General features: G+C 45.4%; 2 protein-coding genes across 5 annotated transcripts in view; one reads left to right on the top strand and one right to left on the bottom strand.

Moving 5' to 3' along the window:
• Nucleotides 1-6854, top strand: part of runx1 (RUNX family transcription factor 1) — a 47251-nt gene extending 40397 nt beyond the window's left edge. For all 4 annotated transcript variants that reach the window (XM_078165939.1, XM_033615775.2, XM_078165941.1 and 1 more), the window contains 3 exons: nt 1605-1808; nt 5034-5180; nt 5267-6854. In XM_078165939.1, coding sequence (XP_078022065.1) covers nt 1605-1808; nt 5034-5180; nt 5267-5814 — 899 coding nt within the window. In that variant the 3' untranslated portion in view covers nt 5815-6854. The remainder of the gene's footprint in view (nt 1-1604; nt 1809-5033; nt 5181-5266) is intronic.
• A 2832-nt stretch (nt 6855-9686) lies between these two features.
• On the bottom strand, nt 9687-15048 carry donson (DNA replication fork stabilization factor DONSON). Its single transcript, XM_033615753.2, has 12 exons — nt 14511-15048; nt 14342-14416; nt 14020-14220; nt 13747-13925; nt 13532-13607; nt 13343-13445; nt 13153-13258; nt 11480-11632; nt 10810-11008; nt 10661-10730; nt 10427-10557; nt 9687-10025 (listed from the first exon to the last, which is right to left on the bottom strand). The coding sequence occupies exons 1-12, from the start codon at nt 14934-14936 to the stop codon at nt 9888-9890; spliced, it is 1857 nt and encodes a 618-aa protein (XP_033471644.1). The 5' UTR covers nt 14937-15048; the 3' UTR covers nt 9687-9887.

Genomic DNA, 15048 nt, shown 5'->3' with positions numbered 1-15048 from the left:
TGTGTGGGGCTGTAACTGTTACTGTAATCCTTGGATTATGTAATCAAATTACAAGATTCAGCTGACAAATCACCTCTATACATCTTTGTGTTCACTTTCAATTGAAACTGCAGAGAGCAGGTGCAAGGGGGCAATATATATACTGCTGAAAAAAATAAGGGAACCCTTTATCGCATGTCAGATCTTGATGAACAATTATTCAAGTTGAAAATCTTTACTGATGTATGTTGCACAATTTGTTGAGAACAAAATAGCGTAATAACAGTCAGTGGAAACCAAAATCATCAACCAGCTGAGGGCAGGATTCAAAGGTACTTGGTGGCGTCAGACGCACCGATACATAACGCCCCAAAGGTGCTCAACTGGATTTAGGTCAGAGGAACAAGAGGGCCAGTCAATGGCATCAATGCCTTCGTCATCCAGGAACTGCTGACACACTCTGGTCACATGAGGCCGGGCATTGTCCTGCACCAGGAGGAACCCAGGGCCCGCTGCACCAGGGGGAACCCAGGGCCCGCTGCACCAGGAGGAACCCAGGGCCCACTGCAACAGGAGGAACCCAGGGCCCACTGCACCAGGAGGAACCCAGGGCCCGCTGCACCAGGAGGAACCCAGGGCCCGCTGCACCAGGAGGAACCCAGGGCCCTCTGCACCAGCATCAGGTCAGACAGTCGCTCTGAGGATTTCATCCCGGTCCCTAACAGCAGTCAGGGTACCGTTGGCTCTGACATGGAGGTCTGTGCGACCCTCCAAGGATCTGCCTCCTCAGACCATCACTGACCCACCACCAAACCGGTCATGCTGGATGATGTTACAGCCAGCATAACGTCCACCATGGCGTGTCCTGATCTTCTACGCCTATCACATGTAATTAGTGTGAACCTGCTCTCATCTGTGAAGAGAACGGGGTGCAAGTGGCGGACCTGCCAGCTCTGGTGTTCTCTGGCGAATGCCAATCAAGCTGCACGGTGCTGGGCTGTGAGCATAGGTCCCACTAGAGGATGTTTGGCCCTCATGCCACCCTCATGGAGTCGGACAGTGTGGTCAGAAACATGCACACCAGTAGCCTGCTGGAGGTCATTTTGTCGGGCTCTGGCAGTGCTCCTCCTGTTCCTCCTCACACAAAGGAGCAGATACCGGTCCTGCTGCTGGGTTGATGCGCTTCTACGGCCCTGTCCAGCTCTCCTGGTGTAACAGCCAGTCTCCTGGTATCTCCTCCATGCTCTTGAGACTGTGCTGGAAGACACAGCCAACTGTCTTGCGACCACACGTATAGATGGGCTATCCTGGAGGAGCTGGATTATCTGTGCAACCTGATTGGGCTGCAGGTACCGCCTCATGCTACCAGTAGTGACAAGGACACTAGCAGAACACAAAACTAGAGAAGACTCAGTCAGGAAGGATAAGGAGAGAGCAACTGTCTGTGGACACCACATGCAAAACCATTCCCCTCTGGGGGGTTGTCTTGATTTTGCCTCTCCATTGCACCTGTTGTCACTTTGATTTGCACCAAAGCAGGTGACACTGATTCACAAGCACTTGTGCTCCCTAAATGGACAGACCTCTGAGATTCATGATAGTGTCATGTCACCTCTCTCTCCTAGGTCATCGTCAGAAGATGGACGAGGTCAAACCCGGCTCGCTGGCTTTTTCCGAGAGGCTAACGGAGCTGGAGCAGCTGAGACGGAGCTCAATGAGGGTGACGCCTCCTCACCACCATCACCATCAACACCCTGCCAACACCCGCCAATCAGCAACACTCAACTCGGCTACCTTCTCCAGTCCCACACATGCTCAGATAACTGCCGGTAAGAACCTAAACCTCAACTACATCTGTCGTCCTTAATCAAGAAAGGAAGCGAAGAGCAAGGAAGAGTATTCCATCTTCCTGCTTGTCTACGACAAACTGTGTTCTGTACACCTCCTATGATGGTGTAGTTTGGTTGCTGGTGTTCTGCAAGGGAGGTGAGTGAGACTGATGCCTCACTTCCTCCAGCTGAATCTTTCTCTATACGCAAAACTTGCTGACAGTAGTGAAAGGACCATTTTTGGACGTTCATACGTTCATACCTCATATACGCATCATAATAATGATTCAACAGTGTCTCTAGTTGTCAGAACTTATTTCCTTTTAAGTTTGTAGTCACACTTCCTAATATAGGCTAGTAAGACTGGGATAAGCATACGATCCAAAGTGTTGAAGGATTGCTTCAAATTACAGTTCGTTTAATGGCCGTTAGAAAAATAATGAGTGCCTTGATTAAACTTTATTAGCAACCTGTGTGTGTGTGTGTGTGTGTGTGTGTGTGTGTGTGTGTGTGTGTGTTTCTTAAACTTGTGCATACAGCTTGCGTCAAATCTCATTGTTCCTCCTTGTGGTTTTTGTGAGGTCCATTGTGGTCTGAGTGTGTATGTGTCAGTGCGCGTGAGAGAGTGTGTTGCGGTTGCCGTGGATACTCCATGTGGTACTAAAATACAGTGTCTGTTCCTCTTCTGCCCTTAGTGGTAGTGACGCTGTTTGTGTGTGTGTGTGTGTGTGTGTGTGTGAGAGAGAGAGAGAGAGAGAGAGAGAGGGGAAGCAAGTCATATCTTAAGGAGGAAATGAGAGTCAGCTGGCAGGAAGTGACACTATAAGAGAAAAAAGAGAAAATGTAGAACTGTCAGAATTTAATAAAACTCTATGCATACAAATTCTAAAAGATTAAGATACACTAGTCCATACCCACTGAGTGCACAGTTGCCCACGTACAGTTTCACATGGTGTGTGTTTGGGATACAGGTCATAGGAAATTTCAGATTAAATAGTCAACTGAACCCATTAAGAAGAGCAATGTATTCAGACTTCAGAGTTTTTGTGAATGTGATAGTACGATTGCTTTATTGAAAGTGCAGTAGTACCATCGATAGTTAAAACTGTTACATTAGTAGTTGAGGTAGCACGTTGAAAGGCGGATAGTTAAAGTGTTTATATGTTGTATTGACTTAAAAGTGGGGCGCACTGGTAGTTCACATGGGAAAGGTGCGGCTAGCCCTTGTTGCAGCAGCATACCATACCATGACTTAGTCATACCAAAAATTAGAGAAACAAAAACATTGGTCCACAGGGGGAGCCACAGCGATCGGCCGCATTTTAGCCATTTGTAAGCATTTTTCTGTTGTTATAGCGCCACCCAGTTGCCAATTAGAGTTAAATTTCTCCAGTCACCTTGAGGCGTCCTGTTCTACATATCTACCAAGTTTAGTAAAAATCCATATGGCGGTTAGGCCTAGATAAGAAATGAGCTCTCTAGCGCCCCCATTTTGTTTGATGGGGTCAATAATGGAGGGGTCCCCTCAGATTATGTGTGGTCATATGCCTACAAAGTTGCGTGGTGATGGGTGAAACCCTTGAGATGTTATACACCTTTATGTGATGAGCCACGCCCTCCGCAATATTCATTGCCTTATAGAAGCTCAGTTTTAGTAAGTTTTCCAACTTTTGCCAAGAGGGAACTTTAGATATTGGTCCCTAGATTATGTTCACCCAGTTCCATGCAGATCGCTCAAACTTCCTAGGAAGAGATCCATTTGAAATGTTTTTCAAAAAATTCAAAATGGCGGAAAATCGTTAAAAGTTATGGGTTCTTAAGGCAAATGTGTTCCTCATGAGGAGAGGCATCTCTGTGCAAAGTTTCATGTCTCTATGACATACGGGGCATGAGATATGCCCATTCAAAGTTTGCAATTTCAATCGGTTGCTATAGCGCTCCCCTTTGGCCAAATGACATAATATTGCTTCATTGGCATCCTCCCATGACCCTCTACCACTGTGCCAAATTTCACATGGATTGACCAAGTCAGTGAGGAGAAAAACATGGAACACACACACAGAGTTTTCGTGATAATATAGTAAGATACATATCAGGAGGGCCTCAAGCAGAGTCCTTAGAGCCAGCATCTAGTGGCCATTAAAGGAGGTGCTACTTCACTGCAAACAAATCCAAAGCTAAGTCAGGCTAATATCATAATTAGCATTCCTTTTAAGCAGCTAGTGTAGAATAGTGATGGGAACTAAAGGCTCAGTAAAAGAGAAACTGAGAGGTAGCGCTCGCTCAGTACTTCCTGCTTTCTGTGTTTTTCTCACTGCTGTGAACGTGTAAATAGCAACAGGAAACCGTTATGAAGCCATTCTCGATTTCGCTCTCTTTCTCTTCCTCCTGTCTTTCCTTTTCTCCCCGCACTATCCTCGTCATCAACCCCTCCTCCCTTCAACGCTTGGCTTTCATTTCTCCTTTAATACTGACTTTCCTTTTTTCACTTCACTACTTTTCTTGACTGTGAATGATAAACGCGACATGGTTTTCACAAAGAACCACGGCAATGCACCATACCACATATGTGTCTTTCTATGTGTTCTAGCTCAATTTCTAAATAGCCAGTCACGTGTGACTCCTGCCGTACATTAGTGCGCTCTGCCTGGGGAGAAAACCCAGGCGACGAGGGGGCTTGGCACGGGGCCTGGGCTTCACCACCACCACCCAGATACACCACCACATACACATCGAGCTCTTGGCTAGACTTGAAAAGCCTTCATTGACGTCTTAGCTGCTGTGTACAATTTGCTTCCTCTTCTGACTGCGCACACACACACACACACAAACAAGTACACACTTGTCTGCAAGTCTGTGGGTGATCAGTGCCATTTATTAGACTGCGGGGAAAAAGACTGGATTGAATGAAATAACTCCAACACACACTCAGACACAACTCTCCCCTTCATCCGTCCACCCCCACCCGAAGTTAATTGCTTCCTCTCCTCTATCTCTTTCTCTTCTGTCCCTTTTACTATCAACAGCTTCTGTCTCAAGACTGCTATTCAGTATTCACTTTCAATCTGCCTCTTGTGAGTCCCTAGAGGTGTAATACTAAATGTCTGAAGTGCCCCTCTAGGAAATAAAGATGGCTGACTCAAGTGGAAACAACCACTCACATTTACTGATCAAAACCCTTTGCTTTAAACCTTTCTATGATTAATCTCTCTCTTCCTCTCTTAGACTCCAGACAGATGCAGTCGTCTCCATCTTGGTCCTACGACCAATCATACCCTTACCTTGGCCAGATAACCACACCCTCCGTCCACACAGCCAACCCCCTCTCGCCAGGTCGATCTACGCTCGGTGACCTTTCCTCACGACTCACAGGTAACACACACGAGCACGTGGACACACAGAAAACAAGGAGAAGTCGGTGAATTCGTAGGTTGTAACCTCTGACCTTTCTCTTCAAGGTCCTGACCTCACAGCCTTTGGCGACCCCAGGATGACTTTAGAGCGACCTTTCACCTCCCTCCCCTCCTTGCCTGACTCCCGCTTCTCAGACCCCCGTGTCCACTACCCTCCGACGGCGGGCGCCTTCACCTACGCCCCCTCACACAACGCCGTCTCCAACAGCGCCCTTGGAATCACCATGGCAACCGCCATGGCGACCACTCCAGCGGGGAGGTACCACACCTATCTGCCACCCCCCTACCCGGCAAACAACCCCCACCAGGCTCAGAACGGGCCCTTCCAGTCCACCTCCTCACCGTATCACCTGTACTACTCCACCGCTGCCGGCTCGTACCAGTTCTCCATGATGGCAGGGGGAGGAGGCAGCAGTGACTCCCGCTCCCCGCCGAGGATCTTGCCACCATGCACTAACGCCTCCACGGGCTCCTCCCTTCTTCACCCGTCTTTGCCCAATCAGAATGAAATAGTGGGCGTGGAGGTGGAGTCCAGCCACAGTAGCTCCCCGACTAACATGGCGGCTGCTGAAGCTGTCTGGAGACCTTACTGAACCGGCATGGGTGGTTGAAGGCGACGACAGACATCAGACAACACTGGACAGATTAATACACACCGATCCAAAAGATATGAGGGGCCATAAGTCGATGTAACGTCAAAGATAACGCTCAAACATGGCGAGTTGGAAATAAAGGAACATTTTGCCCAGTGCCACAGTCACTGAGTGTTTCAAACAGCAATGGCGGAAGACGATTACCAGGCTGAAGATACACTCATGATACTTTTTGGTAGATGCGTTCACTGTTGGTTTGAGTCTTCACATGGGACCTTCGACAATACTGACAGACTTATCCTTCAAGAGACTCCCTGTAAGATAGACGAACTCAAACTTGTACGTGTACCGTATTGTATATTGCCCCTAGATTTTCTTCTAGACTCATCAGCAGTGAGCATGGAGGAAACTCAGTGGTTGCGCCTCCCAGTGAGCGGCAGTATTGGTCGTCACCTTCCCGAAGTAATACTTGGGAAACTGCTTCCTAGGAATTTTATTTCTGGAGAAACCATCTGACTAGACTGGCTGGCAGGTGCATTGTTCAACAGGGTTTTTAATAAATGAAGGAACCAAATATGGACCGATGAACGGAAAGAAGCAGGGTAACATTTTAGTTTTACACTGACAAAGTGCATGCAGCAGCACCCGACTGATCTCAACTCAGCTTCCTTTATAAGACAAGACTTCTTCCTCTTCGATCTTGTTAATGTTTTTGTACAGATGATTTGCTTATGCCGCATAGTGTAACAGCCTGTTTGTGTTGACCTCTGTCATTGTTTCTACTCATTCTTGGTTGACTTTTTTTGTTTTAGAAAAACTGAGCCTATCATCTCTGACTTTACATTTGTTGATTATGGCAACCAGTGGGGATCAGTTTTCCATTTGCTCACCACACTGACAAACCAGTGCCGCATGGAGTTTTGTTAAATGCTTTTATTTATTCCGACAATAACATTTTGTAGTAGCATTTCATGTGTGTGTGTGAGTGCGTGTGCGATTCACTGTCAATTTTTACTGTATATAAATCTGGCTGTAAATGACAACTGCGTTTGATCACGTTTTCATCGCCCCTTCCTCTCTCTCTCTCTCTCTCTCTCTCACACACTCACTCACATTCACTCACACTCACTCACACACACACACAATCATTTTGTTTTGACATTGTTGACAGCGCACATTTAGATTTGATTTAGATAAAGGGGAAAAAACGGGAAAAATACAACTTGTCTTGTGGTTACTGGTCAGCTGATTATCTTTCTCTTCTGAATGTTACCACCTGGACCTGTGCCACCCCCACCCCACACACACACACACACACGCACACACGCACACACACATTTATCATTTGCTATTCCTGAACCTGGAGGAATTTCTACAGACAACAGACAAGCCCTAGCCTGCCCTCTTTGCCAGTTTACACACACACACACTCAGAGGTTGCTAAATAAAGGTGAAGTGCAGCCAAGCAGTTTGCGCACTGTATGAAAAGCTGATCTACTGTAGGCCAAGGTTAGGCTCTTGAATGATAGATTCCTCCAGCAGCAGCTCTAATAAATGGCGACTTGACTCTGTGGAGGCCTTCACCTGTTCGGGCAACGTTGTCGGCAAGAAGAGTGGGATTTGGAAAAGCTCAACATCATCTGGAAGAGCAAGCAAAGCTATGCATCATATGAAGTGTCATCTGAATAGGTCTAAAGGCAAAAGTGTTTATAGGTGTAGTAGTTGGCCAACCCCTTCACCATATCAGCTAGCTTCAAACTTTCCATTCGTACAACCAAGTAAAACACCATAAATGCCTTTGAGAAGAGACTGACACTACAAACTATCGAGCATACCCACAACTTTACAAGTCAGAAGCAACCCCGAGATATTGTTTGACAATCCCACAAACTCATTTGAAGCAATCAGCCATTATGCTTACAAGATTACCTCATAGAGGAAGCTTTTGGTTCCTCACCTTGTTGAGAAACCAAAATGAAGAGCATCATCACAAGGGCACACGTAGCTTTGGTGGCTGGGCCACATGCTTTCAATAGAGGCGGATGGCATCTCTTACGCTAAGACAAACTCTTACGTCGAGGGAAACAGGAAGTAAACGCTGGTTTTTAGAGGTAACTTTGCATTTAGTTTGAGGTATAGATTAGCCAGTAGAACATGTTATTTATTACTCTATTACTCTAGGCTTAGCAGGTTATATGTGCAGTCATTAGCCATGCTAAAAACTCTATAAGAATACCTTTGAAACAGAACAGTTTAGTCCATGTTAGAATGAATGACTAATTGAAATCCCTCTGCAATGAAGCTGGCCTCAACAGCAAAGTCATTTATCGTTGGTGAACAGTGACATCTAGTGGTGTAATTGCACTCCCAATGCCTTCTCAAATTTTGTGGGACCACAAAGTGTAGTTCCAGGAAAGGAGGTTGTGTCGTGCACTTTATCACAAACCTGTTACAGTTCAAATTATTAATATGAATTATTATATTAGAAAATAATTAATGTAACCCACATGACATTTTTTGTAGGTTCTCTCCTTATGTGTCATGTCTGGTTTTACGTCCTGTCTTTGTGTGTTTTCCCGCCTTTTTTCTGCCAGTTGTCCTCTCATGGATCTGTACAAGGCTCTCTGTTGTTTCACTTAACCGGCCTGTTGTGATCTTTACCTTTTCTGATTATGTTAATATCGGCAGTTATCTGAAGCACCTCAGTGAACAGCTGCTTGAGGAAGGCTGTCATATTGTTGCCCTCACTTTCCTCCGGTATGTTAAATATACGCACATTATTTTGTCTGGTCGTTTTCCAGGTATTCAGTACGTTCCTCCATCTCCAAAACTTTATTCACCAGATACCTAATTAATTTATGGTGCAGTATTCGTAACTCCCAAAGTCGGCACTCCACCTGTCCCACTCTGTCGCTCATTTTATCTAAGTCAAGGTGTAGTTCTGTCCTTGAAGTCCATCCTGAAATCCTTGATTTCTTTTGAGAGTGTTTCCTTTAATTCAACCATCAGGTGTTTTTAGAAACTAAGGAGATAAATACTGACCTCAAGAGTTAGTGGAGACCAGAAACTCAGAGAGATAATATTGGATTGACACTCACCAGGAGACACAAACACCTGTTCTTGTAACAATATGGAAATAAATAAAGACAAAAAAACTAACATGTCACTCAACCCCTAACCCCTCACCACAGACTGTGCGAATAATGCACATGGCTACTGTGACATCACCCATTCTCTTGTTTTTGAAGTCTTGAGTTTGGACTTTCGGCTGACCACATTTGGACAAGAAGTTGGAGCTGTGGAGGATCGAGGGGTGGATCAGACTGTAGTGACACCTCACAGACAGCCCATCACTCAAGCAGCCCTGCCCTGAAATATGTGCCCTGTAAAATTGGGCATCTGGACATGGGGCTCTATTGGGATTGACATTCGATGCCAGTTTCACAATTCAACTTCCAGGTTTTTCAGCATTCATTTTCAGCGATGCTTTGTAATTTAGCTGTTTTCTTCTTTAACTTGTACCTCTTGTTTTGGGTAAAACTCCACAGATTCAAAGTTTTAATTATGATTCAACATTGCGTTCTGGAACACAAACATTCAGTATCTTATTTTTAATCTCAATTGTTTAAATAACAGGCTTATTTTCAGTCTGGCTCCTGGTACAGTTGGGCTAAAAACTATTAAATCTCAAGAAAGTTTGAAACTGAGTAGAAAACTAGTTTTATTACTGTACAATCTGGGAATGTGGCAACTACAAAAAGTTGCCAACTGTCGATAAATCCTCAGAGAATGTGTTTACTTCCTCAGCATTTAGTCTCACAACCTGAACCTTTTCTTCAAAATAAAAAAATAAAACAAAATCTCAAACAAGCTTACTAAAGTATGCATTCATCAACATTAAAATCAGATCTGTTACAAGAGCACAGCTTTAAAGAGATCAAATATATGTCGTGTGAAGGCATCTCATGTACACATCCAGAGACAGACTAGTGTAATTTCATTTGTCTGCTCCTATCGTCTTTTGTAAAGTAAAAGTGACGCATAGCAATCTTGACGTGCAGCACCTCCCTGCGTCAGTTCTTCCAGGTGTAGCTGTAGTTGTTCATGTTGATGTGAGTCAGAGCGGTCTTGCTCAGAGTGGACGTCTGCCGCAGCTGCTCGATGGAGGCGGGATGGAGGCCGCAACCGGACAGGTCCGACCCACCGGTGCACTGCAAACACACATACGGTTCATTAGACAGTGATGTCCAAACGAAGCTTCATGAACCACCAGTTGTATTTGCGGAACCCACTAGATGGCGCTCTTGGTGTGATGAAAAAGGCTCAAGGGATGGCAATGCAGTTTGGTTTCAACCCTTTGTTGAACAAAGAGTGCCAGAGTGGACCCAAAAAATAAAGACAATGGTTCATTAAGCTTCATTTGGCCATTACTAGTTGAAACCAAACTGCATTGCCATCCCTTGAGCCTTTTATTACACCAAGAGCGCCATCTAGTGGGTTCAGCAAATACAACTGGTGGTTCATGAAGCTTCATTTGGCCATCACTATCATTAGATGTTCAACATGTCCTCATTGACTCAATCGTTTCACTGAAAGTGTATGGCTGTCCTACCTGTTGCGTAGTGCTGCATGTGTTCATGACAGCAGTGGGCGCGTGTGTGTAAAGAGCAGCAGAGAAGTTTCCTTTCTGTGCAGGTCGGAGGAGGGTTGTGATGGTGTGGAGGGAGGAGGGGAGGATGGGTCCTGAAGGAAAGAGGAAACCATTAATGCTGTGGATGCCTTTGCAGGTGGAAAAGCCCACTAGCATAAGCTGGATTTAGATTAAGAAGATCCCGCAGCTGCGTACCTGTGATCTCCAGGCTGCTGATGTTCTGGTACGTAGAACCAACTTGGCTCTTCACATTGACGCTGCGAGCCTGAAGAAAAACACACAGGCTAAGAGATGCAGACACAGAAACACCTATATATATATTTACAGTCTTTGTGTGTGAATACCTTCAGGGTGTGCATCGTGGCTCCTTTGAAAGCACCGGGAGCCAGGAGCGTTGGAGGTAACCCCGCCTGGGAGCCCGCTGAAGCCACCAGGCTCTTACAGTTGATGAGGAAGTTGATGAGGGTGAAGGTGTGGGATCCCTCCACGCACACCACAGACTCCGGCTTGTGATCCAGGGACACGGTCTGACCCTCTCTGCGACTACGCCAGTGGTCAAGGAGCTCTGACTCGTTGTTCTGACTGATTAATCTGTTTACTTTTTTGAAACATGTTGCAGGCATCATTTAAATATATTGGAAGAGTTAAGCCGTATGCCAGTGATGGCCAAACGAAGCTTCATGAACCACCAGTTGTATTTGCTGAACCCACTAGATGGCGCTCTTGGTGTAATGAAAAAGGCTCAAGGGATGGCAATGCAGTTTGGTTTCAACCCTTTGAACAAAGAGTGCCAGAGTGGAGCCAAAAAATAAAGGCAGTGTTTCATGAAGCTTCATTTGGACATCACTAGTTGAAACCAAACTGCACTGCCATCTTTTGAGCCTTTTTCATTACACCAAGAGCGCCATCTAGTGGGTTCAGCAAATACAACTGGTGGTTCATGAAGCTTCACTTGGACATCACTACCGTATGCTACATAAACAGGACGGCCTACAGAGAGAAGTGGGAGGATACAGTTGTATGCTGATGCTGTCTGGCTTCTTGATTTTGTCCTGGACTCCCATCTCCTCGAGCCAGGAGAAGCTGCCGTCGTCATCGTTATTGTATTCGTCATTCTCTCCTTCATCACCTGCCTTATAGTCCGCGCCCTCTTTCAGCTCAGAACCACTACGACAGAAAAATTATGATCGCGAATATACAAAACGTTAACACCATCGAAATGATCTTTCCTGTAAATACTGACCAAGGAAATATTGACCCTTATTAACCAAGGGTGGTTTTTGCAGATGACACAAATATTTTATGTTCAGGGGAGGACTTGCAGCAGCTATTATTGGTGGTCAAACGTGAATTGCAAAAAATAAAGTGTTGGTTTGATGTAAACAAATTATCGTTAAACCTGAACAAAACTAAGTTTATGAAATTTGGAAATCGTCAAATTAAGCAAGAAGTACATTTGGAAATTGAAAATGTTGAAATCGAAAGAGTTTACGAAATTAAGTTTCCTGGTGTTTTAATTGATCATAAGCTCTGCTGGAAACCTCACATCAAATATTTGTGCTCCAAAGTATCCAGAAGCATTGGAATACTGGGTAAAACTAAACACGTTTTAGATCAGAAATCACTTCAAATTCTGTACTATGCACTTATTGATCCATATCTGTCCTATCGTGTTGAGGTATGGGGAAATGCATACAAAAGCACTTTACAAAAGATTTACAAAAAAGAGTCATAAGGATGGTTCATCATGCTGGGTACCTTGATCATACTAATCCTTTGTTTTGAAAATCGGGTATTTTAAAATTCAGGGACCTAGTTAAATTCAAAACTGTTCAAATTTTGTTTAAAGCCTGTAATAAATTGTTACCAAGCAACATTCAAATGATGTTCATGGTCAGAGAGGGAATCATAATTTTAAACATCCTACCATCCATTCGACTCTGAAAAGTATGTGCATCTCTGTCTGTGGTGTAAAACTGTGGAATAAACTAGATGAGGACACAAAAATGTGCATTAACTTAAAACAATTTAAACACAACTACAAACAATCACTCTTGGTCAGCTATAAAGAACTGGACTGCTAATTTTGTCACCAATTGTTCAGAACTTGTGGTTCAAAGTATCAAAATGGCTAACAGAAATAACTGAATTAAATCAGTCTCATACAATACACTAAAATATAAATTTGGAACTCTGATTAATGATTAAATGTTTGATTGATGTTGCTACCGGTAGCAGTACTACCAATTTACTGCAGCACCTCAAACAGAGGCATGCTGCCGAGTGAGAGAGGTGTTGCTCCCTACAAAAATATCCCTACTCAAGTGCTGGAATTTGTTAATTACGTGACGTCTGAACGCAACACAGGCTCCGCTCCATAGACTGTGTGTTCACCTGTGTCTGTCTGTGTGTGCGCAGAAAAGCCAGGGTTTATTCACATGCTGAAAGTTGTGGACCCCAGGTACGTGGAATCGATTTAAATCGTGAATCGGATTTGTTGTGAAAAAATCAGATTTTTTTAGGCCATATCGCCCAGCCCTACTGCAAACTAAATACCCCTTCATTCCTTTTGGATGCAGAACTGTTGGTGAGATCCCTCTGTCTGTCGTACCATTTCACACCTTATCTACACAATCTCTTACTCATACAGTGGCGAGTGTAGCAGACAGCGGAGACGACACACTTACTCTTGAACTTTCTCCGGCTCGTCCTCCTCTCCTTGGGGTACTGCCAGACTGTGTTGCTCCCTGCTCTTCCTCCTCTCCTCCACTAGAGGGAGACTGAACTCTATACCTACAGGCACACAAGATGAATGAAGAGTTGGCAATGCTGCAGTCACACTTTTTATCAACCAGTAATAGGCTAGGCAAGTCTTACCTTCAGCCTTCATCGCCTCTCTAAGGCCCCTGGTTGTCGGAGAAATTAAGGCAGTGATGCTGCTCGAGCCGCCAAGACCTGCTGCCCTGAACAGCACTGTAAACTGACAGAACAGAACAGAGCACATCAGATTAAGCGAACTGACTACAAAGGGAAATACTGTAACGTCCTCCACACACAAATAGCTACCTGATAGGAGCAGAGATAAAAGTAAGGACACAGCTTGGCCTTCAGTAGACTGTAGAGAGATGACAGGCTGACTGACCTGCAGAAGACAATCACAGAGAAAATGCTAAAACCATTTCGCAGCAGGTGAGCACTTAATTTGTTTTATATGAAAGCATGGGAGTAGAGATGCTGCGATGGAGAGTTTAGCTTAGTTTGCTGCGAATCTCTGGCCTCACCATTCACTCATGAGACTCTGCTGCAGCGCTCTATCCTGTGCCCATGGGGCGCTCTTCCCAGCGAAGCTCCTCTCAGCGTTGATCCGGGGAAACAGAGAGATCCAAGGCACGGAGGGGTGCTGCCAGTACACCAGACTCTGCTGGAAGGCACAGCGCAGCTCTGAGCAGGACCTGGGATCCTGGAGAGGTGACAGGGAGGATTCTCTGACTAAACATGATACATAGGGATAATCACTGTGATGTTATGAGTGATGATTACACTCAAAAATCTACCTGTAGACTGTGTGGCAGGCTGCCAAACTGAGCTCTGCAGTGCTGACTGAGCCCCGAAGCTTCCTCTTGGGCTTTGGGGTGCTCTGCCCACGACAGGGTGAGCGGGGAGGTGAAGAGGAGGCGGGTTTTCAGGCTCCAGTCTGCTGGATACTCTGTGCAGACTGGGGGGGCTATGGAGGCTGGGGCGATGGCCTGGGGACTCTGGGAAGAGAGAGAGAGGAGAGGAATTTTACTACAAATGTTTGAACTGAGAACAACCGAAATGGTGAGGAGACAGATTTTTTTTGTATCAACGTGCAAAAAGCAGAAAAAGAAATCCAACCTTCAGCAGTGGGCTTTTAACATCTTCCTTCTCCTCTTCAAATAGGGAGTCATCCTCAGAGAAGGTGAGACACTTCTGCAGCAAAGGACAGAAAATGGAAAATATAAAAATGTGTGCCACCCCAAAACCAAATTCCAATGACACATTAGTTTCTTCAAGCAGAAGGTACCTCGCTGGAACTGTCTTGGTGCTCCTGATTTTCTGCCTCAGCCAACTTTGCCCTGAAAGATAAAACTCCTCCACACTCCTCCTCTCCAGTCCACTTCATAGTCTTGTACCCGTGCCCAGCTTCAGCATTCCCGTCGTCGTTATAAATAAGAAGTTTCTTTTTGGGGCTGTAAGTGTTTTCAATGTTCGCGAACGGGTTTCTGCGTTTCACCCCACCTCCAGAGCGGGCCTGGGTGTTAAAAAGCGGCCCCGGGGAGAAAGGCCGAACGCCCGCCGGGGATGAGTCGCTTTGTCCGGGGCTGCAGGAGGAGCCCTGGCCGCTCGGGCTGGAGAAGACACTGGCGTCGCTTCGGGTTCTTTTTCGCCTCATTCGCATTATTTCCGCCGGTCGCTTGAAGCTGGGTGAATACCCTGCCTGCTGAGACATAATTGTTTATCAAAAGTAGCTAAAATTCAACGATAAAATGTTAAAAACACCGGAGTATTGACGCGCTGACGCTGGTGTTTTGTTCCCACTTCCGTACTGTCAAAATTGGCGC

The sequence above is a fragment of the Epinephelus lanceolatus genome, chromosome 24 (genome assembly GCF_041903045.1).
Source record: "Epinephelus lanceolatus isolate andai-2023 chromosome 24, ASM4190304v1, whole genome shotgun sequence".
Taxonomy (NCBI): Eukaryota; Metazoa; Chordata; class Actinopteri; order Perciformes; family Serranidae; genus Epinephelus; species Epinephelus lanceolatus.
This window is presented reverse-complemented; position numbering and strand designations above follow the sequence as displayed.